The 27,365-nt window shown below is 40.4% G+C and overlaps 1 protein-coding gene across 1 annotated transcript; it reads right to left on the bottom strand.

The window, feature by feature from the left end:
* On the bottom strand, positions 1 to 27,365 carry LOC124124266 (excitatory amino acid transporter 2-like). The gene is made up of 10 exons (XM_048401892.1): positions 27,248 to 27,365; positions 13,486 to 13,585; positions 12,935 to 13,133; positions 10,065 to 10,272; positions 9,706 to 9,899; positions 9,123 to 9,249; positions 8,552 to 8,785; positions 7,678 to 7,872; positions 769 to 903; positions 1 to 516 (listed from the first exon to the last, which is right to left on the bottom strand). The coding sequence occupies exons 5-10, from the start codon at positions 9,875 to 9,877 to the stop codon at positions 417 to 419; spliced, it is 963 nt and encodes a 320-aa protein (XP_048257849.1). The 5' UTR covers positions 9,878 to 9,899; positions 10,065 to 10,272; positions 12,935 to 13,133; positions 13,486 to 13,585; positions 27,248 to 27,365; the 3' UTR covers positions 1 to 416.

Here is a 27,365-nt window from a genome sequence, read left to right as displayed (position 1 = left end):
TCAATGAACATACCAAACAATGCACACTTTTGAAATCGGAATAGATACTACATTATGAAAGCTGATGAGGGTGTCGAATGTCCTGATTAAATAGTTTATAGTTGTATCCGGAATTGAGCCTCCCAGTATAACATCTCCAGAAGAGATGAAAAAGCATACAAGCCATTTGAAATAAATCACTAAACTGAATGAAGCACACCTTGACGTAAGGTTGATATAAAATGTGATTAAACAGTAAAGAAATGGAAGTATTAAAAAGTTGCTCTTGAAATAGGTAAGTGATGGCGTATATGTTGTCTGCAATATTCCAACCATATCACGACGGCCATTAAAAAGTCGAGTCAAGCAATTCAGTGAGTGAAAGCAAATGAACAATCAACGCCCAGCTTAATTGAAAAGGTCGAGATATTCTAGTTTCACGGCTCTTCTGAGTTGGGAGTCAGGGTGAAGTATCTCGTGAGTATTCCTGCTGCCAAACTGTCATTATAGACGTTCACCAGTGTCACCATGCGCATCCTAGAAATGAAAGTTGATCCATTAAGCCTGTTTTCAAACATGACACACAGCAACAGGTTTTCAGGGAACAGAACTCCTTGGTATTACTTATTCCATCATTACTTAGGTTCGGACAAATGTGATGTGCCTGTAAGTCGCTTGAAAAAGTGTTTCTGGATATAAAAACAATCACAATTCATGCTAATTAATATTTATGTTGTCTCTGTACATTTTGTAAATCATATTTACAGGAGTGACCATGGACATACTTACATGAACCAATCCACAGTCAGCACCAAGTAGGCATCCTCTACAGGTAAACCCACAGCAGCCACAACCACTAACATGGTGATGAAGCCAGTTCCTGGGACCCCAGCAGCACCGATACTTGCCAGAGTTGCAGACAGGCTGGGAAAACATGGTATTCAGGTAATATAATGTTGTAGGTTTGTTGGAGTGTTTGCTTTGACTTAAGTCACGCTACCAATAAGTTCAAGATACAAACATTGTGGCTGTATTTGCCATTGTGTTGTTCATCTGGATTTTAAAATAGCTACTATGTATGTTGAGCAAATCCTAGTCTTATTGTTGCTGGAATGGAAATGTAAACGCCAAATAGACATAGAGATATTCGGGAGTTATGTGACATACATTTTTAAGATATAAACTTGTATTTTTGTTCTGTCCTGTCATTTCCAATTGTAATTATCATCATTGATTTTCTTGAAACACTTTCGTTATTCCAAAACTCCTTAAAAAACTCCTTGAAATGTCCTTCATCACTGCAAACACAAAGACGTCGATTTGGCTGTGGACGGAAAAGTGAAGTGAGATTGAATGATGAGGGCCCATGAAGTGTCCGGAAAAGCCTCATTTTAAACACGTGAATGGGGATTCTGTAAGAGATCATTGTCTCGTCATAGGTCATTACAGAGGAGCCGCGCATAACGAGTCTAACTTGAAGCGTAAAATAAATCCTCATCCCCGTTGTGTTTCATAATCTTAGAGGATATGACTTTCATCTGATCATGCAAGCTCTCTCAAAGACTGATGGCGGTCAAACTGATCGGTTGACTCGTGGTCTAAATTTGAAGAAACTAAATTACCACCCGTTTAATCATTCTATAGTAACTTAACAGAATCTTATATAACCGATGGTGATTATAAACACTCTCTTAATATGTCGGATAAATTAGGCTGTAAGAATTTAGGCGATTATCATGATTTTTACTTAAAAACTGATGTACTGTTACTCACAGATATATCTGAGATATTTAGAAAAAACTCGTTTAAAACAATATGGCTTGGATCCGGCATGGTACTATTCCAGTCCCATGTGGAACTAAAATTATTCACTGATTATAATATGCACTTGTTTGTAGAGAAAGAATTAAGAGGTGGTATATCACTGGCAGCGACAAGGTATTCTAATGCCAATAATAAATGACTGGAAGGATATGATTCGAGTAAACCTACTACACACATATTACATCTCTACGCCAACAATTTGTACTGGTGGGCTATGAGTCAACCTTTACCCATGGGCGGCTTTGAATACGTAAACAATATCAATGTGAATAATATTCCCAAAGATTTTGATAAAGGGTACATACTAGAAGTTGACTTAGAATATCCAACAGAGTTACAAAAACACAATAACAGTTATCCGCTAGCTCCCGAAAGATTAATGGTCAAAGAAATTGGAAGTCCGAATATCAGCATAACTTGATGGGCAATATTAAGTTAGCTAACGTACAAAAACCCGTACCAAATTTGATGGATAAGACAAAACAATTGGCCCACTATAGAAATATCAAGTAATATCTGTCATTAGGCATGAACCAAAGAAAATACACACATAATATAGAAAAGGCTCGCCTTCATTCATAACCAATCAACTAATGTTCTATCTCTTAAGAGACCAAATCAGATCAGTTGCATGATGTAGGCCTCCTTCGAGTTCACTGGGCTGGTATAAATATCTTACGCTTACTCCATCCGGAAGCTTTTGTTCTTTGCCTCTCCTCGGTGCTGAAGATTCGGAAGTCACAGAGTTCTTAAGTTTGATCAAAGTCCTTGAATAGAGCCCTATATAAGGCTGAACACAGATTTAAGAAAGATAGGTACCAGCGATCAGTATTTGGTAACACTATGGAGAATCTGAGGTAGCATGTTGATGTTAAATTGGTCAGATCTAATGAGGAAGAAAGTCTTAGGAAACTTACAGCCAGGCCAGCTTTTAGTAGCAGTAAGATATTTGACAAAGGCTTCGCGGCATTATATATGAGGAAGAGTAATATCAAATTCAACACACCAGTATACGTTGGTATGGGTATTCATGACTTATCCAAACTCTTAATGTATGACTTTTACTACAATGAACGTAAGAAGCAATACGGCGGTAGATGCGAGGTTTTATAAACAAAGCGAGGATGAGTATAAAGATATGGCAGAAAAAATAGATATATACAATCCAAGTGATTACCCAAAAGATAATCCATTGCAAAGGACAGTAATTTAAAGGTCTTCGGTAATATGAAGGATGAATGTGCTGGAACTCCTTTTGCCGAGCATGTTGGATTAAGATCTAAGAAGTATTCTATAAAAAAAAGTCTGATAAAGAGGAGATAAGAAAAGCTAAAGGAGTTAAGAAGTATGTGGTAAAAGTAGCATATCAAACACGAACAGTATAAAGAGGCATTATTCGACGTTAGAACAGAGGATGAATACTTTAAGAAGCGAAAAGCACAGGATATATGGGTTAAGAATAATCATTATCCCCCTTAGATACAATGAGATGGATTGATAAGGATGGTGTAACTATAGGTATCACTTAGGGAGGTAATACTGTATGGCTTGGAACAATGAGCAACTCTTCTCGTACAAATTCCCTGCCCGACCCATCTTTAACATAATATAGAAAAGGCTCGCCTTCTTTCATAACCAACCGACTAATGTTATATATCTTAAGAGACCAAATCGGATCGGTTGCACAACGTTGGCCTCCTTCAAGTTCACCGGGCTGGTATAAATAGCTTAGGCTTACTCTATCGGGAAGTTTTTGTTCTTTGCTACCCCGCAGTGCTGATGATTCGTTTTAATGGCATCGGATGTTTTTTCCCAATTAATACTGTTACTTCATTATTTAGCCTTGTTACAACAGCTGATAATCGTGTTACCCATTCAGTTGATCTTAATCGACCTGACTTCATTTCACTCCCATACTGATATCCAAACAAATGTTCTGATAATGTCCGGTTAAATCTTTCAACAATAGCTTGGCTACTTTTTCACTTCGCCCGATTGCAACATCGTGCTTTGTTTATATACTTAACAACAAAAGTTCCTGTGACATTTAATAAGATTTAATGCAAAGTTATGTTTTTTACCAAATCTGAAACAATTTCGGTTTGCAACAGATAAAAGACTCCTGTAAGTGTTCAAATGGTTTAATTTGCCATACTGACTTCAGCAAATGCGTGATTTCATAAAAAAAACCATGAACATGCCAAAATGTCAATTTACAAATCAATAGCATGTGTGTCCACCTCTGGTTGCAATGCAAGCAACACATCTTCGTCTCATGAAATGGACCAGGCGTCGCACAAAGTCCTGTCCATATCTGCTGGAGCATGTTTCGAAGTTCCTGGAGTGTCTGTGGAACACGTGGTTGACGTCGAAGGTACCGTTCCATCTTATCCCACATGTGCTCGATTGGTGAGAGATCAGGGTAGCGAGCCGGCCAGGGGATGACATTCATGTTGTTTTGTTGAAGAGAATCCTGAACAAGTAGAGCAATATGAGGCCGGGCGTTGTCATGTTAAAAGGTAATGCCTGGGCCATGATGATGCAAAAACGGTAGAACAACAGGGACGATGATCTCGTCACGGTAGCGCTGTCCATTGAGATTCCCCTCTACCACTGTCAAACGGGTCCTCTGTCTTGCTGTAATCCCACCCCATACCATAACACTGCCGCCCCCGCACCCATCTTCTTCCATGACTTAATGATTGACGTAACGTTCACATCAACGTCAGTACACTCGAATCCGTCCATCGGTGTGGCTGTGGTGAAAACGAGACTCGTCAGTGAATAGAACTTGTCCCCACTGCATGGCCGTCCAGTGTAGATGCTTTCTGCACCACTGTAGACGTGCTTGATGGTGGTTTCCTGTCAAAATGGGACGTCTGGCGGGTCTTCTGCCGACAATCCCTGCACATCTGAGGTGGCGACGTTCGGTTTGTGAAGATTTTCGTCGAAGGCCAGGGATGCTTTATGCAGTTACTGTTGCTGTCTGGAATCAATTTCGTAGGTGTGTTGGTCGAATGCAGTTTTCTTGTCGATTATTGGTTACGCATGGCCTGCCACTCCGAGGATGGTCTCTGACTGCATTCGTCTGTTGCCAGCGTTGCCATAAACACCAAATGGTGTTTCTGTGGACGTTAAATTGCCTTGCAACATCACGTTGACTCGATCCTGCTTCAAGCATACCAATGGCTCGCAGACGCTCATTTTCGGACAGGCGTGGCATTTCGTAATGTTGAATAATTGCGTAATTTTATTGTTTTTCTGAGTGGTTGTTGTCAGCACGATGCTAAACAATGAATATGTAATCCCGTTAACGCACATGTTTTTATACCCATTCTTGGGTAGTGAAATGCATGGGGCTTGCATAAAAGTCAACTTTTGCATGGAATGCATGCTTTTCTGATTCCTACATGTCCTACAATATTGAAAACCAAGCTATACTTGTTTGAAAAATACACTTAAATATTGGTGTCACAGGAACTTTTGTTGTAGAGTATAGTTTAGTTACTGATCCCATAAACTCGTGACCAGGATCTACTTGAAATAACTCAGGCCATTTTAGTGGTCCATGTTTATTAATGCGGCCCTGTGCATATGCTACTTCGGTTGAATCTTATGATGCCAATGGTTCAGCCTCATTGTACCGACTAGCTACATCTACTACGGTTAAAGTATATTTATATGTTTTTCGTCTTACCTTATCATGAAAACAATAAGAGGCCAGCCTGATGAACTTCATTCGTTATAAAAATATCTAACCTTTTCCTTGGTATATAACGCATATTGCTTGTTTCTTTAACCAATCCTTGGCAACATCTTTAGATACTTTAGCTGCTGCGGCTAGTTTTTGTATTGCTGCCATACCTTTTCAATATCCTCGCTAGCTATATGAAAATTTTATCCATTATTAATTAATATTGATGTTTCTTTAATAGTTCCATTTAGATAAATATTTATATAAGTGTGTATCAATGGACAATTACAAGCAAACAAAAAAGAACTTGAAAAAGCTCTCAAAGCATTTATGCTCCGGGATAAAATTATCAAATGGCGAGAATTACCACAAGGTGTATATTTTATCATGGATAACAAGCCATCCAAATATGCTTATCAGTTGTTTCTTTCCAATTGTGAAGACGAGAAAGGTCCCGTAGTAAAATGAACAAAGAACTAAATAAAAATGTTGAATAAAACTATGTCCAAAATAATGGTATGCTTATGAGTAAAAATAATAATAGAGAATATTTTCATTACAATTTAGCTTCAGGTTTCCTCGATACATATGGATAGTCATCATATAATTCACATAAACTTAAGACCCCCATAGAAGCATTGATAGGGTCCGGGAATGGTTCAGGTGGTGGTGAGCCAGGATCGCCATCATGTATACTACTGCTTCAAATAAAATTGTGTCGCCCAGTGTAGATGATCTGATCAGTAGTCGAGATCTATTGTGTAACGAAACGGGTATTACTTCGCGAAGTGCATCAAATCACGTGAGAACCTTCATTAAAAACATGAAAAGATTTGGAAAATATCTCTGGTCGCTAAGTTGTCGGCTCACATGCTTTGAAAAGTTTGCAATCGGCCGAAATATGCACGGCAGTTTACGAAAAGGATGTTGATTTTTCTACGCGATTTTTATTGGACTATGCATGGTCGACTACATTATGATATTACTGTGATCACTGCATACGGTTTTAGGTAAGTGTCCTGTTGATACGAGAAAGGGAAACCCCGGGTCAATGTTGCAAGCAACATCAGAAACTAATGAGTGAGTTTACTTCGATTGCAAAAATATCACGGCGGGAGACTCCAGCAATAGGCTTCACATAATGTACCCGTGTGTTGAATCAATATGGGCCTTTGGGGTGACGAGCGAACGCTTTAACCGCTAGGCTGCACCACTGCCCATATCAGAAACTGTATCCTTTTTTTCTGGCAATATATATAAATTGGTCATCTTCTGAAAAAATAAGTTGTTAGTGTCGGCAAATAATTTATAGTTGCAGTTTGATGTTAGTTTGCGTATCTCTTGGTAATATTTCACTGTGGAATTTTCTATATGATAGCCGTTCCTGAGCCTTGCCCTTTCCTAACAAGTTTGAGTTATCACCATTATCATTGCGTTGTGTAAAGAGAAAGGCAGGCAACAGTTTCCATCAGGTGCGACATATAAGATCAAGAACGTGCTATAAACAATCCGCGCACGCATGAAAAAAAATTGAATAAGGAATTTTTCAATCCGGATGCGTGGGATTAAGCACTTCCGCTAGGAGCCCAGCCTGTAATCATAAAGGCGAGAGCTGTCCAATGAAAGCTGAGAAATAGAAACACTGGCAGACGCAAGGTCATTCAAGAAAAGGGTGGGGCATTCTCTTGCAGTAAATTCCGATGTCAAATAACGGTGTACTTAGGACAGAAGACCGATAGTACGAATGTGTTCAGGAGACGTTGTATATTCGTCCATATACGGAAAAACGTTTTTGCGTTTGCAGTGTAATATTAACTATAACCTGATATTGAATATCGATCAAAAGCTCTCGAGCAAAGTGATCAAACATACACGTTGTTGTTAACAGACCCGTGAAGATCCACGGTAGAATAGATGTTCAGCAACCCATGCTTGCCGTAAAAGGCGACTATGTTTGTCGTTAGAAGTGACTAAAGGGATCGGGTGGTCAGACTCGCTGACTTGGTTGCTGCATGTCATCGATCCCAATAATGTCGATCGATGCTCATGATATTAATGACTGGATTGTCTGGTCCAGACTCGATTATTTACAAACCGCCGTCATATAGCTGGAATATTGCTGAGTGCGATGTTAAACAACAAACCAACCAACCAATGTTGTTAACATCACATTGTTATACCTGATTGCTACTAAATCTGCAAATGCGAGCATCCTCTGGTTCATCTGGGCCAGGAAGATAGGTGTGACAGCCTGAATAATGGCCAAACCATCCATATTAATTGTTGCTCCTATAGGCAACACGAACCGACAGATGGTCTTGTTGAATTTCAGCTTCTCTTCACAGCAGCGCAGAGTAACAGGCAGGGCCGCTGCGCTAAAACAGAATATGAACACACTTAACGACACTATCATGTGTCTGTGCCTTATATCTCATTGCATGTCAGATTATGACCTCAGTATTTCATGGTTGTCACAAGAAAAAAAGAAGATGTTAATTCTCATCATGAGGGTAGTAAGCCCAAATGATGCAGTTCATACATTTACCACTCCGAGAGTCTCGGTATTGTGTGTTTGGCGGGTGCTTCCGGTAGGACCTGACATACTTACCTTTTTGGCAAACGCCTGGTGTCATCACTGATTCCCAGTGGTCCTTACATATAGTTTCACAGCTAATTTGGCCTGTGGGCATTATAGAATCTAGAATTCCTTTGCATTTAAAATTGATATGGATCGTGTGGACAAAACAGGGCGCCCTCAGGCTACAGTTAGGCTGTGTAGAGGAATGAAAGCTGAGGACATTCAGTTAACCCCGTCCAAGTCCTAGACATGCAATCATGCTCTTGGCACAAACCATATAACATCAAATTTCAAGATAATAAAGTGAACAGTTTTTTGGAAGCCATGACTGGGCACCACAATGATAGGATGGATACGTTATCAATACACCACAGTTTCAATATCAGCGACAAAAGTTTAAATCCAATCCTAATCAAAGTGGGCGAGGCATAATGTTAATGATGACAAGAATTCCCACTACCCTACAGCAAACGAACCTGGAACTTGTACCCAGTCCAGTCAGAAGAGACTCCATCATGCCCAGGGACACACGGAAAGGATTTCTCCTGGTCAGTGTGAAGTAGATCGTTGGCAGCACGATCAGTGCATGGATGGCTAAACCAAGGAGACCAGTGACCATGTACATCGTCAGTGACTTAGCTGCTGCTTCTAAGTCCGGTACTTCAAGAATTTTGTTCATAATGATGAAAAATATACCAATAGGATTGTACCTGAAAGACATAACAACATACAGTTTGTAAGCCGAGTGAGACAACGTCTTTGTGCCACGTGGATGAGGCTACGTTCATTATTCATCCAAATGCACACATTACGCACACATCATTGGCAATATCAAACTATCCTCTTGTCTGATCTCTTCGTTTCACACTTTTACCATGCTTACAAAATCCAATGATGGCTTTTGAGTTCTTTAACTGTCACCTTTAATCTTGAATATCTGACTTTATATTTGGATTTAACGCAAAATCAATGTGAACACCAGCTTTTGATACATTCAGAGTGATTATAGTTATATTTTGTTAAATGCTGGTCAACTGTTATAATTACCACATAACCAGCTTTGTCATATTCATGGTTATTTCATTCAGAATGTTGAAGAAGTCCAGCATAGCACGTCCAGACTCGCCCATCCTATTTAGCATCACACCAAACACCGCAAAAAACATCAGGATCCCTATACAAATGTATAAACCAGACTTTCTGCAGCACAGTCATTGATCAGTAGCATACACTATCAACATATATGTCACAGCATCAGAATGCACTATATAATTTATACCTTAATATGTTGATGACATAATTACTAAAGTAAGCAGGTTCTGAAAGGCATCCAGCAAGGGCATTATGACCTATCCGTAAACTTGATGTATATTGTATACATGTTGTTTAAATTATTGTACATATTTCTGAATTTGTTTGCAAGTTTTAAGAAATAGTTGAATATGGTAAGCGTGAGTAAGTAACAAATTAACGTTACGTCGACAATATTTCAACCATAGAACGACCAGTCATTCATAAGACTGTCTTTATAATTCAAACAATCTATACAATCGTTAAACTATAGACCTACTTTATTACATGTATGATGCAACCTCGTGTGTATGTATCTTACCTTCGGTCCCTCACTTACCTAAGACATTCATGCCGTCTTGGTAGTTCACGGATTTCTGCCAGATATACCCACCATATTTGAAGTTGTTTGAACTGTGATTAGTCTGTGATACCGATGTTTCACTAGTGTTCACAGGCTCAACCATGTTTTTGGTAAATGTTGTTTTGGAAAGTTGGAATGAAGCTTGCATGATGTTTTCGGGGACGATATTTCTGATAAAGGAACATTCATTTATTACATCATACTTGCATAGTCCAACTTATGCAAGAGCGATAGGGAAACTTTACAAAATATTGGAGCCAAAGAGTGAATGTGTGAATCGCTTGGGATTTTTTTTATAAAAGAGACATTATAATAAACATCAAAAGAAGGCTCACCGCAATAGGTCTAATATGGCATCCGTGGTTACTGGTAATGGCTAGTCAAAGACACTGTCGGGACTTGGGTCAGCTTTGGTAACCTCCCCAGGTCGTATACTGACAGCCAGTCCGATTCCGAGGAAAGTGGCTGTAATAGTGGTGCAGATGTAATACCCCAACGCGATGATTCCTAACTTTCCACCTGACTTGTTTAGATTTGCCACACCTGTTAAACATTGGTTAGATATAAATGTTCAGAGGACAGGTAACAGGTGTTACATTTACAAATACTCATACTTTGCTACAGTACGTTTGGCAATTTGCATTTATTTATTTTCAAATTCTAATGTATGGATACCATTCTTTTTAATAATCCATGTTCATCGTTGCCCTTTAGAGTTTCCTACCCACTATGACAGGTGGCAGCTAGCCTGACAATATGTAAATAGAAAGTTGTCCTTTGAGATCCATGAGATCCTTTGCCAACAGGGGGTATTTCCTATTTACGAATTTGGTGTCAAGGACATATCAGCCATGATCCCTCCATGACTGTACCGCAGTAGAAGATGTATTTACAGAATCGTGGTTTAATTTTTACACGATTCATTCATTCTGAATTGGTCACGTCATAGCGTTTCACCTTTGCGCGTCCCTAACACTATGGCATATGAACGATTTCCCTTTCCGCACACTTAAATCGGCATATATTTAACAGAAGCCACATTATGACAGAAGAAGGCTTCTTGGTTTCAAAACCGTCTTTTGTTTCCTGAGATGCATATCAACCACGTGAATTGTATTTATGCCTCTAATACCATTGGAGTTTTCAAGGTATTTCTAAACTCATTGAGTTTGTAAACACCTGTCTAAAAAGTCGAATAGTGATCTTGCACAAAGGCCTTTGATTTAAGTTGAAGGTCGATATTTAACATTATATTGGTCCCCCTGGCCAACACATACCATTTAAATCCCCCTGTCCTCTAAGGCTTATAACTGAGAGTGAATACTATCCACGTGAGTTTTACTTTGCCTTTGCCATACATAAATAATGTTAGAAAGTATTGAAATATATCACTGCTTCAGAACAAAAACAATTGCATACAATGAAGCTATGTTTGCAAACATTTAGATATATACATGTTGACATAATTTCAGATCGGATGGGAGCTTGTAGGCATATAGCTGCATCTCTGTTTGACCAGAATGCCTGCCTCGTACATTGCCACTTTCGTGATATCCACAGAAATGGGTATAGAAGTGACAAACATAAAAATATTTTAAGGTCGAACCAGGATTCTAACCAATGATATTGGTTTTGGGTGATCATACTAAACATGTCCAAGTGATGCAGGTCTCCACAGCAAATTGAGGCGCCACTGTGACACCAGTGACCACAGCAGTAAACTGAAAACGTCAACTTAGATGGTTTAAATATGCTATTTGACAAGACAAGACTGATCTTTAAGATCCTCATCTGAAACCCATGTTGTCACTGAGACATTCGTATTTGATATCCATTAAATTTGTATCCATTAAATTCGGTATTTCACCGTAAAGTAAACATGTACTTTTTGTTATTTCCATTGCATATACTGAACCAAATTGAAAACTTCACAATCCTTAAATTTAACATTTTGACCAGTTATCAGTGTGGGCCCTTACTGTGTATTTAAACAGTAATGGCCACGTATTGTCTTTAGATACCCGTTTTTGTGCAGGTGAATCGATTAAAATCATGTGCAAAGCACTATAGTGGCAAAAGTGTTTTTTCACGTGCAACTGGTCACGTGGCTATAATACCGTAAGTGTTTTCAGCCATACTTGTTAGCAGTCATTTAAAATAAGAGAAAAACACAAGACAACAAAAGTCTTTACGGACATTTGTAATGCCACGGCTTTCAAATGGGCAACGTGAATGTGCCATCGGCATCTTGCAGACGGGAACGTCCGTAGCTGAAGTCGCAAGGATGGGTTTTAGTCGACTGACTGTGATTTACAGACGCGTCTACACCAAACAGGTACCACCGCTGATCGCCCTCGGCCAGGTCGACCTCGTGTGCCGTCACAGGCAGAGGATAGTCAGATTGTCTTACGTCACCTCTGTAACCGATTTTTGACCGCTACATCAACCAGAAATGAACTGTTTAGGGGTAGACTGAGTGCGCAAACTGTTCGAAACCATCTGAGAACTGCTCACCTTCAAGCACGACGGCCACACTGTGGGTCGTCTTCAATCGTCTTGAATCCCGATTTAATCTTCGATTTGCTGATGTTAGGGCGAGGGTGTAGGGACGCCGTCATGAACGTTAAGCCCAGTGTTGTGTACAGGAAGTTGACAGATTTCGAAGCGGAAGTGTCATGGTGTGGGGTGCTTTCTGTGGCAATGCACATTCCAGGCTTCTTGTCATCAGTGGCAACCTCAACGCTGCTGCGCGACCAGGTACTGGCACCAGAACTTCTGCCTTTTATGGCAGCACAAGTACCCGGTTTGATCTTCCAACACGATAATGCCAGACCCCACACAGCAATTTTGACAAGGAATTTCCTTCAGAATGCGGGAGTCAACGTCATGGACTGGCCGTCAAGGTCTCCCGACCTCAATCCCATCGAACACATCTGGGATGCTCTTGGCAGAAGTCTGCGCACTCTCCAGAACCAACCACAGAATTTGCAAGATCCTGGCACCATTTTGTCGGCTTCCCAGTCATGTGTTCACAAGCATCACAAGATCCATGAGGCGTTGTCTGGCAGTTGTCAACACACATGGTGGCCATACACGCTATTCATTTGTCCGCTGTATACCATATATGGGATTACTTTTAAAAATGTGAAGTTTTTAATTTGACTATATTTTTATATTAGATGAATTCTGTTTTGGCTTCACTGACCTGTGACCATACTGGAGGTGACGAGAGGCAGCAATAACATCTTGAACATGCGCATCAGCAGGTCCCCTGGGACACCGATAAGGCTGACAGTGTCTTGGGTGGGTTCTAGCCGACGAGTCAGCATTCCGAGAATCACTCCAAGGACCACTGATATGATGGTTCTTATCAGGAGCAAGTTGGTTTTCAGACAACATCGGAGCTGAAAATACCGACACATGGTAGAAGTGATGTTGCTCCATTCTATCCATGAATGTTGTGGTCATCATCTTGTGTGGTTTCAGAGTTCTATTTTGAGATGTTAGTTATTTCACAAAATATTATCAACATTTTGGTGTAGAATAAGCACAGCAAATGTATCGCCAACTCCACCATAACAACGAATTTTCATCTGCTCAATGTAATACAACATATTTAGAAAAACAGTTGACAGTGCGTTTTAACATAATTTGATTACCTTTCTTTTCCAGTTTATGTGTGAAGCCCATTTCTAGTGTTCCCCGCCATTGTAAATTGCTGAAATATTGCTAAAAGCAGCGTAAAACCGAACTCACTCTCTTCCAGTTTGATGAGTTGTTATCTGCTCTGAAGACTTGCATCTGAGTGGCATCGTCTGTGCTCGTCGCTGTGTACATTTCATAGAGTTGTCTTTGCCTTTCAATATAATGTGGATAAATCAATTTAATTCAGGGAAAGCAGCATTTTTTTCATGTGATAAGATGTTAGTGTTGAAACCTTTCGACTACTTATTCACGAATACTGTCATCAAATGGAAGGGAATATCCACGAATGAATTGGAGTGAGTGAATTTGGTTTGAGGCCACTCTGTATCCATGTGTGACAACAGGTCTGACAAGTATGTTCATGTTGGAAATAGGTTGATCATAAAAATCAAGTATTTGGCCAAACAGAATTAATACCCAGAGAAAAACAGTGTGTCAAAGGTTTTGTCATGGTCACTGCCTGTGCATTTTAAAAGAAATATGACACAATCTTCTCAACTGATTATAAGTAGACTAAAATAATGGGTAAAAAACATTAATCAGACAAGGCAGGCTTCTGACCAACGGCACATTTTGGGACATTATCCTTTTGTGTGACTTGGGTCTGTTTATGGCTACGTCAACTTCCATTAGAGAAATCATTTGAGCTTGTTTCCGTATATTGGCATAGAACGGGAAAACGACGGAAAATTCATTAAAATTGATTAATTGGTGAGCTTCCGAAAAAGCGTCGATTTTTTTGACGGATATACAATGTACAAATGATCATGGCAAATCGCATCGCTCTGGTTTCTGAAAGACAAAATGCCCAAGGCTTCCTTCAGGTTTTGTGTTTCTGGCTGGTGTGGCATACCTTGCTCTAAGATCTGTCCCACGTAGTGCAGAGTGATTTGCTTATAAATCGGTTTTAAGATGTGGTACGTGTTAGTGGAATTCAGACACCCAGCAAGAAGACACATTTCCCTCCACTATGTACCTGGAATATTGTTGAGTACCAAGTGAAACAACACAAACACTGCTTCCAACCTGGATTGCAGTAGACATTTGGACCACAATTTTGGACCACACGCATGTCATTGACACCAACTCACTGACTCTGTTTTGATATATATATATATATATAGCTGTGAGGTGGCATATATTATTTTCAAGGAAGAGGGATAAAGAAGCAGAATAAAGGATCACACTGTTTCTACTTAAGACATCCATTGGCCATGTAAGATGATGTAGCCAAAAGCAAGCTGCTGAAACGGTAGGCAGCTCCGAATGGCCAAACTGAACTTATTCTGTGATAACCTAAGTCAGCTCAGTTACATTCATCACACAACAGGCTAATAGTGCTTGATAGTGCGTGACCAAGTACATGTTCATTGGACTAACGTTTATTCTTGTCAGTTTAATTAATAATGTGTAGGCGATAGTGTAGCTGGGCATAGACAATATCTACGATATTCTTACTTAATACATTATGGGTAATATATGTTGTGTCCCACGTGGGACCCAGCAAAATGCTTGACCAGTTCACCTCTACCGCTCTAAATACAAGTGAAGCCCACGTGTACATGCTGTCGGGGTCATTATCGTTGTAAGGACATCAGACAATTGACTATTCGGTGTTCTTATTTGAGCTGTAAGGGTACTATCGGTGTCTATAGATTAACGCTGGGTCTGATAATATATATACTTTTGATAGACACAAATAACTCCATTAAGAATTAAAATGAAGCCCAGTGAGATGAGAGATTCACATCTCAACCTGCGAAAAACCTAGACTTCAATTGCTTTCAGATATTTAATATGATATGATTTGATTTAGATGGTGTCACAGAAGGAGGTAAAGGTTCAGAAGTCTGTACAGCTGTTATGGGATCAACAGTCTTTGTAGAAGATTCAGAAGGTAAGAGGATCTCGGGACTGATAGAACTGACCCATGTCAAATCGATGAATTTTTTATTTTATAACTGTGGGTGTTTTAGTAAGTGACGCATAGGCTTCATGCTTGTCAGTATTTGGAACGGGTTTTTTTTGCTGTGTATGTGATGTTTGTGGTACATTTTATTGTGCTGATTTCATTTTTTTTTCAAACTGTCCATTTCTTACTGTATAAAGGATGAGCTGCAGATGAGTTTTTAAACTTTTTGAAATCACTGTTCCAGTCCCCAGTGACATGAGAAGTTTCACTACAATGTGCACATGTGATTTGTATGTGCAGCAATATATCCCATGGTCAAATTGCTTAAATTTCAAACATCTCAATGGGTTTGGGATGAACAACTGTACATCAATTTTACAGTAGTCTGCTTTTACTGTTTTTGTGCTGCTGGTGAAGAAAAGGAAAATAGGTATGTATTTGTTTGGATTGTTTCGGTACCGTGACACCTGGTAAATCTTTCCACAAATGCAACCCCTTGCATTTTCATTTCAGATGCTAAATCCAGTTCTGTCATATCTTCAAAGAATCGATCGCGATCTCTGATGAAGCCTCTGCCTGTGGGTTCTGTTTGGAGATACATTTACTGTAACTCAAACGAGTGCATCGATTGACATCTGGTTTGTTACTTGTTGCCATTTTGCACATTCAATAGGTAATGATCCTGTTCTCAATCTTTTGATAGTTTTAACGTCACTCACTTTTCCATAGATGCCCTTAGTAATTGCAAAAAGGTTAAATTTAATCAGGGTCTTGTGGGGTGTTTCAATGTTTTAATCTCTAAGAATCTTGGCAAGTACTCTACTGAGTTTAACTAAAGTTAAACATATAAAGAAGACGTTTCATTTATTCTAGTTGAAGGGTGCTGAATATGAAGGTACACGTCTTGATGCTGCCACAAGGAACATCACCATTGGAAGACTGCAGGCTGGAGAGTCCCAATCTTCTGTTGCCAACGTCTGAATGTTCGCCAAAGCACAATATCACGGCTTGCAGCTCGCTACAACCAAACAGGCACAACAAATGACCGTCCCCGTACAGGAAAACCTATAGTCACCACAACAGCCCGGGAGCGCTACATCCGGGTACTCCATTTGCGTGACTGTACTGCTACGGGTGAGAGCACTGCAGCCAGGGTGCCAGGACTTAAGAGGATATCAAGCCAGACTGTACGGAACAGGCTGAGAGAACATGGACTGAGAGCCAGAAGACCCTACGTCGGGAACGTGCTACGTCGTCATCATCGTGCTCATTGTCTCCGTTGGTGTAACATGTGACTGCCTGGAACCTTCGCAACTGGCGACGCATTTGGTTTAGCGATGAGTCCAAATTCCTGTTGCAGAGACGTGAAGGTAGGAACCGGGTCTACAGACATGTTCATGAACGTTATGACTCTAACTGCATGCGTCAAGTGGACAGATTTGGTGGAGGGAGTGTGATGATATGGGCGGCAATATCCTACACTGATCATACCGATCTTGTCCACGTCCAGGGAAACCTGACGGCTATACGCTACAGAGACACCATCCTGCTACCACACCTCCTGCCAGCCATTGCCGTCCAACGTGAGATTTTCCAGCGGGACAACGCCCGGCCCCACTTGGCACGTGTCACAATGACCTTTCTCGCTCTCGATGCATGTATATTTCTGATAACACAGTTGTTTATAGTGCTTCCATGCTTTAGTGTTTGCAAGGCGATCAGAGGTATTGTTAGTGTCATGAAACGCACGAAGTTTTTGTCTGGCATGACGCGCTTGGTGACCTTCCGAATCCCACCAGTTATGTCCCGTGTTTTCTTTGGCTTGGTTCGTGTTTGATCTGAAGTTCCATGAAAAAGTTAATAGCAGGACTTCAAGCTGACTACATGATTCTCTGACACGCCCACAGCAAACGCCTGAATTTCTTTAGGTCTTTAGTTGTTTAGATTTTATACATTTATGAATATTTGGTAAAAGAAGGTCTTTAAAGATGACCGCCGAATCAAATATGTCCGACATGGATTAAAACTTCTCCACAACATATAGATGCACAAAGGGTGCACAAAATGGTATTTCATAGATCGTATAAATATAAGCGATAAAACCCTTTCCATATTCATAACAAATCTCAGACATAAGCAGAGTCGGCACTTTAATTAGTTGTCTGATCAGAAATTGGTGAATCTACAAAGTTTGAAATGGCCGTCAAATACAATACCGCAATGAGATATGCAACAAGATAGAAATAAAAAGAGTAACATTAGTAACAAAGTAACATTATCAAAGCCCTTGTCACATTCAACACATCTGACATAGTTGACAGTATTTTCCTTACGAGGTTTATCTGATCCTACTAGTTCCACGTGTTAGAAACAGTACATGGTGGCCATGTAGCACATACAGAATACAACCACAATGATCAAACATTTTATCCAGAGTTGTACGTTGAACAACTCATATCTCTGTCATCTAAGTTCAGTTGCAACTGTCGACACATGTGATTACACGACATAGCATCTCAATGCATCTCCAAAAAAAACATAAACCAATCACACATAAACCTGTATCCTGTTGGAGCACATTCATTATCAATTCGAGAAAATTAACAAAAAAGGTGTTCAATAAAGCTAAACAAGACATTACTAAACTCCCCGTGGCAAACAAAAATCAGAAATTCAACCAAATTACCTATAGGAGTATCCAAATAGAAGCACTGGGAAACTTTTACCAGTACTTTGAAAATAGGTAAACAAAATTCGAAAATTCTTAGGATAAATATATGACCATTAAATGCAATTCTAAATCAAACCCCTCCCCGAATATAATATACACAAACAAAGATAAAACTAACAAACAACCGGCTAAAATTCTAAATTTCTACTCAGGGAGGACCAGAGCGACCTACCCCAAATCGCCAAACTTAAGACCACATTTTAAATTTAGAACATGACATTAAGACAGCACAAGCACAAAAACAATACACACTGGCAATTTTTACTGATCAGTTAAGGGTTTGATATGATTTGGCATAACGGCCTTATTAAAAAAAAATCAGGATAAAGCCATAGATGGAAGAATTCTAAATTGCATTCATTGATGATATTTTCCCAAAAATTCCACAAAACACATCCACAGCTCAATTCGCCGAAGACGCTTCAATCTGGACTTCATTATCCTCAATTAAAGAAATTGCAAAAAACAATGCAGCCTATATTTACTGACATCCAATATTGGGCTTCACAGTGGGGCCTCAAAATTAACACTCAAAAAACAATTGACTTACATGCCGAATTTTACACCCAAACTCAGAATACTTGTCCTCAGTACAATTGTAGAACAATCCGCTAAAAAACTAAGCTTCATTCAATATGAAGCCCTAAAAATAGCAATTGGGGTCAGAACCGGTACCTCCCAAGACACCCTAGAATCATCACTATTTTCGGGATCGAAATTCTAAGCGCGGACGTCCGTGCCTAAAAGTTTATTCTATCCAGCGACAAGAAATGAAAGTAGTACACAATACACCAGCCCCTTAGTGGAAGATGATATTTACCAGGACATGGCGGCTTCAAGATTTTGGTACTTTCAACACCACACCTGGACTTCATTTCGACATAAGGGAAGGAGAATCGTTGACACAAACATCACATATGTAACCTGAGATGAATGTGTTGAGGAAGGGAGAACAGTTAACACAACACTTTGACGTTACAAGAGGAGAGTAATTAACATAAAACCACATCAAAAGCCACATGTCATTCTAATCCAGGAGATTAAACTCGGCGAAAAATTCAAATTCACACTACCTGGGTACACCCAATATGGGAAGGCAGAAAAAGCGGAACCTCCACAAATATTGATTCAAACGTAGGAAACCTTGAAACCTAAGTGATCTCCCTAAAACTGTGGCAATGAATTACGCATAGCCAAAATATCGCACAAGGTTACCCATGCAACAAACATGGAGAGCTAACGAGACTAGCTCAAATAGTAGGCAAAAATGGAATAATCCTTGATGTCTTTTAGAGGACAAATAGAGGAACAGACCATTCCTCAGCCCAGATGGGACTATGCAAAGGCTGATTGGCCTAAACTCATGAAGGAATGAATATCATTCGAATCCTAAGAAATTACTTCTGATAATCCTGATCTTTTTGGCCAAAACCTCACCAATGCAATTACTGCCGCGCCTGAAAAATCATTTAGAAAAGACCACAAAACTGGCAAAACCCCGGTACCCTTTGTTGAACAGGGAAATAGCAAAAACTAGGAGAGTGGAAAGCCCTAAATAGGTCAAAAAGGGATGATAAATCAGCCAGGACAAACGTAAGACAGCTTATAGACGTTTCTAAAAAAGAGTCATGGCATCTTATGCAAATCTCCAAATGCAAAATAAATGTTAAAACAGTCAGGAGCAAAAAACACGAAATCAGGGGTAAGCCTAAACCTACAAAGATTCTCAAGTTAGCCAACGCCCATACAGCAAAAATATAGGCCAGCATTCTAGGAAATTAAAGGAGGTGATGTGTTCATAGACTGGTTGGAACTTCAGCTATTGCCCATTTTAAACAACGTCAGCGTTATTGTCATAGATAACGCGCGTTAATATAACGTCCGGGAATCAGATACTGTTGCCCATTCCATGATTAGTCTGAAGGCGACCATACTGGAACATATGACATTGTTGACTTCAGACCATATATAACAAAAGTTCAACTCATAGAGAACATTCAGCTGAATAAGAACCCTGTAAAGTAGAGGACATATGTGCTTGCAGCACATAACGGTCACGTTGTCTTACATGTGGCAGTCAGACATTGTGAGCTCAACCCTGTTGTGCCCATCCTTGCTAATTATATATAAGTGTAAAGGGTCCGTGGAATTAGTAGTAGTTCCGAATTACATAACACAACATTCAAAGGTACATATTCATATACGTCATCAGCAGAGATAAATGCTACCTCCAAAAAAAATCATCTGTAGAACAACAAAATACTTTTGGATACCCAAACCGCAACATTCGAAAGCTCATCCAATTTCATAACTCTTAACTATTGCATCATGTTTCCAAGCAAATATAATGCAGTACATATCCATCATTGCTACTCCATCAACGCAAATGCAAATTAAGTACAATAATAGCAATATTTTGAGACTTAGTTGATCATCATTTTAAGGGTAATCACAGTGTCAGTTAGGACGGACTAGATTAGGGCAATGTATGTTATTTTGATATATGCTCTTGTTATAGTCCTATGACGCTTATTTATTAAATGAAGCCAGAAAAGCAGTTTTCTAGCATTTCCGACAGTACATTCGATCACATTCTAGTATTGGAAAAAGAAATAAAAAAAGCTCAATTAAACAGACAATGCCTAGCCACAGTATATTTGGACTTAAGCAAAGCCTTCTACATGGTATGGCATGACGGATTCCTCAGAAAACTAGCAAAAGATGGAGTAGAAGGGAACGTGTTAAACTTCATAGACAGCTTCCTGCAAGAGAAATCGCTATCAGTTATAATAGGGAACAATAAATCTGATCTTATGTCACTGGAAATGGCACGCCACAAGGCAGCATTACAAGCCCGACCTTGTTTAACATCATGATCAATGATCTTTTTGATCATGTCAACTCTCCAGCCCAAACTTTAAAATTCGCTGATGAAGCAATATGGGTAAAGCAGAGAGATATTTCACAAGTAAGAAAAGAACTCCAGTCAGCCCTGGACGGAGTAGATCATTGGTGCAATAAAAGGGGGTTTACCTTTTCAAGTGAAATCATCTGTGGGAGTTCTATTCAAACACAGGGGGGGGGGGGGGGGGGGGGGAGAGATGCTATGATACCCCGTGTCTCCCTTAAAGGCAAACCAATCAACTTTGAAAAACCTGCAATATTTCTCTTGGGGTGATCTTAGATCAACACCTCACTTGGCGCAAATATATAGTTTGTGGAAAACAGATGTCAAAAATACCTGAACATATTAAGGCAATTTCAGACACTTCTTGGGGCACATCGAGAGACGCTCAACTGGACTTCTACAAATCACTCATCAGATCCAAAGTAGACTATGGTTGTGAGGCCTTTCACTCAGCATCAAATACTGTCTTCAGCCGCCTCGACAGAATACAATACAGAGTCTTAATGTTAACCACAAGTACAGCTACGTGTACTTCACAGGAAACACTACAAGAAGAAACAGGAGAACTCCCATTGAAACTAAGAAGAGAGCAGGCATTATTATCGTTCTGGGGACGAACATGAAACGCTTTGGTGAAAAAGATATTGCAAGACAAAAACACCTGAGATGATGCCCTATCTCGGAAAAAACCCTGAGGCCATCTGGGATATTAGTACGAAAACTCATCCAAAGTCACAATTGTAATGACATTCAGCCACTACAAAGTTACACCCTCCCTGGACTCCCAAAGTGGACACTGCTTTGACAGCAGAAGTTACTAAAAAAAAACAACAACACTACTACGGCCAGGAGCTATCACTAAAATTCAAACTACCTGGGACAGCTGGGCCTATATATACACACTGATGGATCTAAGAATCCTATCAACAACAGTACTGGTTACGGAATCTAAATCCACAGCTTCAAACCCCAAGTACATTCGGTCAGCATACCTGATGGTCAGTCAGTAATCTCTGTTGAAATGGAGGCAATTCATACCGGAACTACCGGTAGACAAAGCAGAGATACAGCCTATTCCCTTTAGTATAGAAGAGATGAAATGCAAAATCAAAATCAAAGCCTCCATAGCCCAAAGATGGCAGGCCCAGTGGGACGCTAGTAGGATCGGCAGATGGTTACACAAAATTTAACCAAAGATCCACCAAAAGCCAAACTCACACTCCAAAGAAAGTTGAAATTGCCATCTCGCGCTTCAGACTCAGCGTCACAAAAAGCACGATGACAAGGTATGTCCATCAGGCTTAATCCATTGCTAACTTGTAACTGAAATGTCAAGACCAAGTCCCATCCGGTCCTCGGTTAAAACAAGAATTGCTGTTAGTTCCTCTCTCTGTCGTAGATCTCCCAAAGCCAAGAGATGCAATAGGGAAGGCCAAACTAACTCTATTTTTGAGAGATGGACAGCTACTCGAAGGTGTATAAACAGAGCAAACAATAAAAATGAAATTATATCAATATACGAAAAGAGAAATCATATCAATACAAAAACAGTAATTATGTTATATCTGAATTCACAATAGATATGTGTATCTTACTCACATACATGACTCCCAAAAGAGGGACAGGTCAGTCGAAATTGCTAAGGCAGAAGGCGACCTCTTAAACGCTTACAGCAGCAACAATAACAACAACAATAAAACCTTGACAGTAAGAGAGAAGGACACAAACCCAGCACTTCATGAGAGAAGGACAGTTTACAAGAAGAAATTACGACAGGAGAGGAGATTGGTTCGGACAACACATTGACTTTAGCTGAGGTAATAGTTAGGAGTAGTAGACCATTGCTTCAAGAGAGGAGATCAATCAACACAGTACACACATAGCGTCGTGTATGTACGTGTGCGTGCGTGTGTGTGACTGCTTGTTCCAGTCCGGATTAATGCCTACGTTATAGTGCGAGCACACTGAGATACCATGCCACAGTATAACATGAATACCCCACTCAGACACAGTATACTGACTCCGAGCTGACCAGTCCTTGTTTAAGTCCCTCAATTCCGAGCGCCAGACACGGTGTAACAATATGTACCATCTTTTGACGTTTTTCGATATGACGCGGCTAGGGATGGAACGCCTGACCTTCCGCTCTGCCGGCAGATACTCTATCCACTTTAACACTGGACCATAAGAGGAGGATTGTTAACAGAACACCTTTATGTCACAAAAGAATAGCTGACACAATACCTTGGAAACACAGGAAGTCAGGAGCATAGAATACTTAACACAATACAAGACACCATCTTGACTGGAGGAGAATAGTTAAACTACCCTTGCCATCAGAGGAGATAAACAGTTATCACATCCTGACTTCAAGAGTGAACATAAGTTAACACTACAAACTGACTTCCAAAACACCTTGTGGACAGGCGAGAAACTTTAACGCTGCAGAGGAGAATAGAGAATGCGCCACCTTGACATCACAAGGAGAATAGTTTATACAATACCTTGACAACAAGAGATGGGCACACTTAACACAACACCTTGACGTCACAAGACGAGAAAAGTTAAAACAATACCTTGACGACAGAAAAGCAGAATAGCCAACAGAACACCATGGCGAGAGGAGAGGAGAATAGTTTACACTACACTTTGACCTCGTTGTAGAGAATAGTGACCACGGCTAATGGACTTCAGGAGAGGAGAACCGTTAAATCAACAGGTGGATGTCAGGTGAGTAGAATACTTAACATTACATCATGCCTTCTCGTGACATTAGGAACGAAGAATGCTTATGTAGAATCAGGGATTGTAATCAGTCTTACCTTTCCAATATCATGGAAGAACACCACCAACGTATGTTATGTCTTTTGTTGCGTAGAACGGAATAATATATGGGTAGGGTTGCACAGTGCACCGCGATTGGATGGTAAATATGAACAACAGCTTGTCCTTTCAGACTAACTAGTCATGTATTATCTATGTTCATATCAACAACACACAAAGGAACATTAATATATGATAATTTCACTTCTTTATTTTAACGTAATTCCTCCTTTTTGTTACAGATAATTGTAGTGTTTATCAACCAAGGCTGAGCAATGTTTGTTTGTGTGTTTGTTAGTGTGACGCCGCTATATTCCAGCTATAAATGAATATTTATGATAACTCCTTTATATACGCAAAAGCAACGCAAGTGGTTTTAAGCAAATAGGTAACAAACCCCGAACCATAAATTGATACGAGTTTTAGCATGTAGTGAAGCCTGATGGTGTTATTAATATTTTTGGTTGCATTTTGGAAGCCCCGAGTAAAAACGCAACCTAAAAAAACAATCGCCGAAACGCACCATTTAAATCATTATGGGGGTATCATGCACCCATTTCTCGCGAAACTCGCGAACTGTAGTGGGTATAAAACTGTGGCCGATTCTTGGACCTACCACTCCTTGGTCAACAATGCCACGCCTAACTTAAATTCAGGGAAACCAGGCTATCGGACGTTTGGAAGCTGGAGAGTCTGTCCAAGATGTTTCCCGTATATCATCGTTAACACAACCACAATTTACCGTCTCCTGCATCGATATAATGCTACACAGACCACAAATGACCTTCCTCGGAGCGGTCGTCCTAGGGTCGCCACACCTCGACAAGACCGGCAGATTACCCGTCAACACCAGCGACATCCGTTCCTAACTGCAAGTGAAAGTGCTCGACAGACCACAGGAACACATAATCGACACATAAGCCGGGACAGTGTGATCCGACGTCTCCGTTCCAACAACCTCAGATGTCGCCGACCAGCATGTCGTCCTGTTCTCCAACCACTGCATCGACAAGCACGACTTCAGTGGGCACAGGGCCATCACAATTGGCGTCATCGTGACTGGAGGCGTGTCATCTTCTCTGATGAAAGTCGCTTTTGTGTCTCCCATGCAGGCCGAAGAGTCAGAATTTGGCAGTGTCGAGGTGATCGCTGACAGAAACGTTGTGGAAAGGGATCCATAAGGTGGACCTAGCATCATGATATGGGCAGGGATTTGACTTAGTGCGAGACTCGGACCCATGTGCTTTCTGAATGTTGGTCAAGGTCGGGGACACGGCGTCACTGCTCAACGGTATATCGATCAAGTGATCAGACCCCACGTTGTTCCATTTTTTGCTCAGCATCAACAACACATTTTCCAGCAGGACAACGATCGTCCCCATGTTGCCAGAGCTACCATGGCCTTTCTGCAACAACACAACATCCGTGTTCTACCGTTGCCAGCCCTCAGTCCTGATCTGAACCCCATCGAACACTCGTGGGATTAGGTTCAAAGGCGTCTGCACAAAATGTGCGCCCAGTCACTACAACTGCCGATGGACTACGCACAGCTGCTCTGGGTGTGTGCAGGAGGATCCCTAGGGCCTTCACAAATCGTCGTATCCACTAAATGTACAGGAGATGTGTGGCAGTGGTCAATGCTAATGGTAGTCACACCAGGTATTGACTGACAATTTGGGTATTGACCCGAAACTGTGTAAGCCCTAAACATTTGAAAAAAACTAGTTATGTCATCTGCCTTTTAATCCATTAAACTGTCTCCAGTCAAATTTTTGTCAATCTTGCCCTATTAGTATTTCTTGTCTTTACTGTTGAAAATAAATAACATGTTAATTGCATACTCGACTTGCATTTATTTTGCGTGTGGGTATATTTTAAAGTAATTCCCACTAAGTACAGATACTTGTTATGTTGTCAAGCAAGGCTGAGTAATGTTTGTTTGTTTGTTTGTTTGTGTGTTTGTTAGTGTAACGCCGCACTCAGCAATGTTCCAAATATATATTACGGCGGTCTGTAGATAATCAAGTCTGGAGCAGAATATCAAGTGATTGACAACATGAGCATCGATCCACGCAATTGGGTTGGTTGGTTTGTTGTTTAACGCAGCACTCAGCAATATTCCAGCTATATATGACGGCGGTCTGTAAATGATCGAGCCCGGACCAGACAATCAAGTGATTAATAAAATGAGCATCGATCCACCCAATTGGGATCCATGACATGCATCAACCAAGTCAGCGAGCCTGACCACCCGATCCCGTTAGTCGCCTCTTACGACAAGCATAGTCGCCCTTTACGGCAAGTATGGCAAGCTCCTTGCAGCGATAGCCCGTTCGCGGAGCTCTCTGTACTATCGCTGCCACCTGTCAGAACGCCCCTCTGTGAGGGGTGGCCCAAACCATGCTTGGAGTTGAACTCGCAACCGAATGACCGTTATGTTTACAAAACAAGTGAAGACTATCGGGACGCCGAATACACTTACCCCTCCTAAATTACTTTCTTTGTTTGAGAATTTGAATTTCTATTTCATTAAATCATTCATCATGTTATTGATATAGTAAATTCATCTCGAAAAGATGGTCTGTCGTACACTTTTTCAAAATGAAAAATGATGGCATTCCCAAAGACATAAACACAAGTAGAAAGGTTAGTACATTTGGGGTTAGAAGGCAAATTTCAAGATTCTTGTCATGGCCGCGCCCACACTGGTGGCAGCGATTTAACAAAGGTGTCACGGGCTGGGCAAGGAGCTTGCAAGCATGGTTTGCTGAAGACCTATTCTATCCCGGAGGTTCACGGGTCTGGCTGAGTAATGATTGTTGTTGTTGCTTTAAGTGTTTCAGAGGTCACCTTCTGTCAAACCAATTTCGGCTGACCTGTCCCTCTTTTGGACTTATTTGTTTGAGTATGGTACACATATCTATTGCGAGTTTTGGTATCCATAGAATTTCTGTTTTTGTATTGATATGATTTCCATTTTCGTATATTGATATAATTTCATATATTTTTGGCTGTAGGAAATACAAACCTCAGACCCCAATGACCCAGAATTAGGCCTGATGCCTAAAGGCCCTAGATTTGCTGAAAGTTGTTTCCAAATCAAAGTCTACTCCACTTGAACTGATCACTGATTTGCTCTAAAATAGATTATGGCTGCATCGTAAATATACTGGATACCATTCACATCGAGGTCAGAGGATTTGCCTCGGTGCCTTCAGAACGTCTCCCATTAATAGTCTGTACGTCGAGAGTGATGAGCCATCCCTAAAACTACATCGTTTAAAGTTAGCACGCAATATGTCAAACAAGTTTATTCCAGTTCATCATATTCTGCATATAAATGTGTTTTTTCAGCCTTCTTATGAGGATGTGTATGCTTAAAAAACAGCACTCACATAAGAATAAAACCTGCAATGTCTGATGCTAACATTAATCTTACCGTTAAATCTTCTACACAGATGTTGTCCTCACCTCCGTTGCAGTCTGTTAAGCCACAGCTTGATCTGACGTTAACCAACCTAAAGAAATCAGTTCCTTTATCAGCAAGAATATAATGA

The sequence above is a fragment of the Haliotis rufescens genome, unplaced genomic scaffold (genome assembly GCF_023055435.1).
Source record: "Haliotis rufescens isolate VD_foot unplaced genomic scaffold, xgHalRufe1.0.p SCAF_24, whole genome shotgun sequence".
Classification (NCBI taxonomy): domain Eukaryota; kingdom Metazoa; phylum Mollusca; class Gastropoda; order Lepetellida; family Haliotidae; genus Haliotis; species Haliotis rufescens.
The sequence above is the reverse complement of the archived record's forward strand: the minus strand, read 5'-3'. Positions and strand labels throughout refer to the sequence as shown.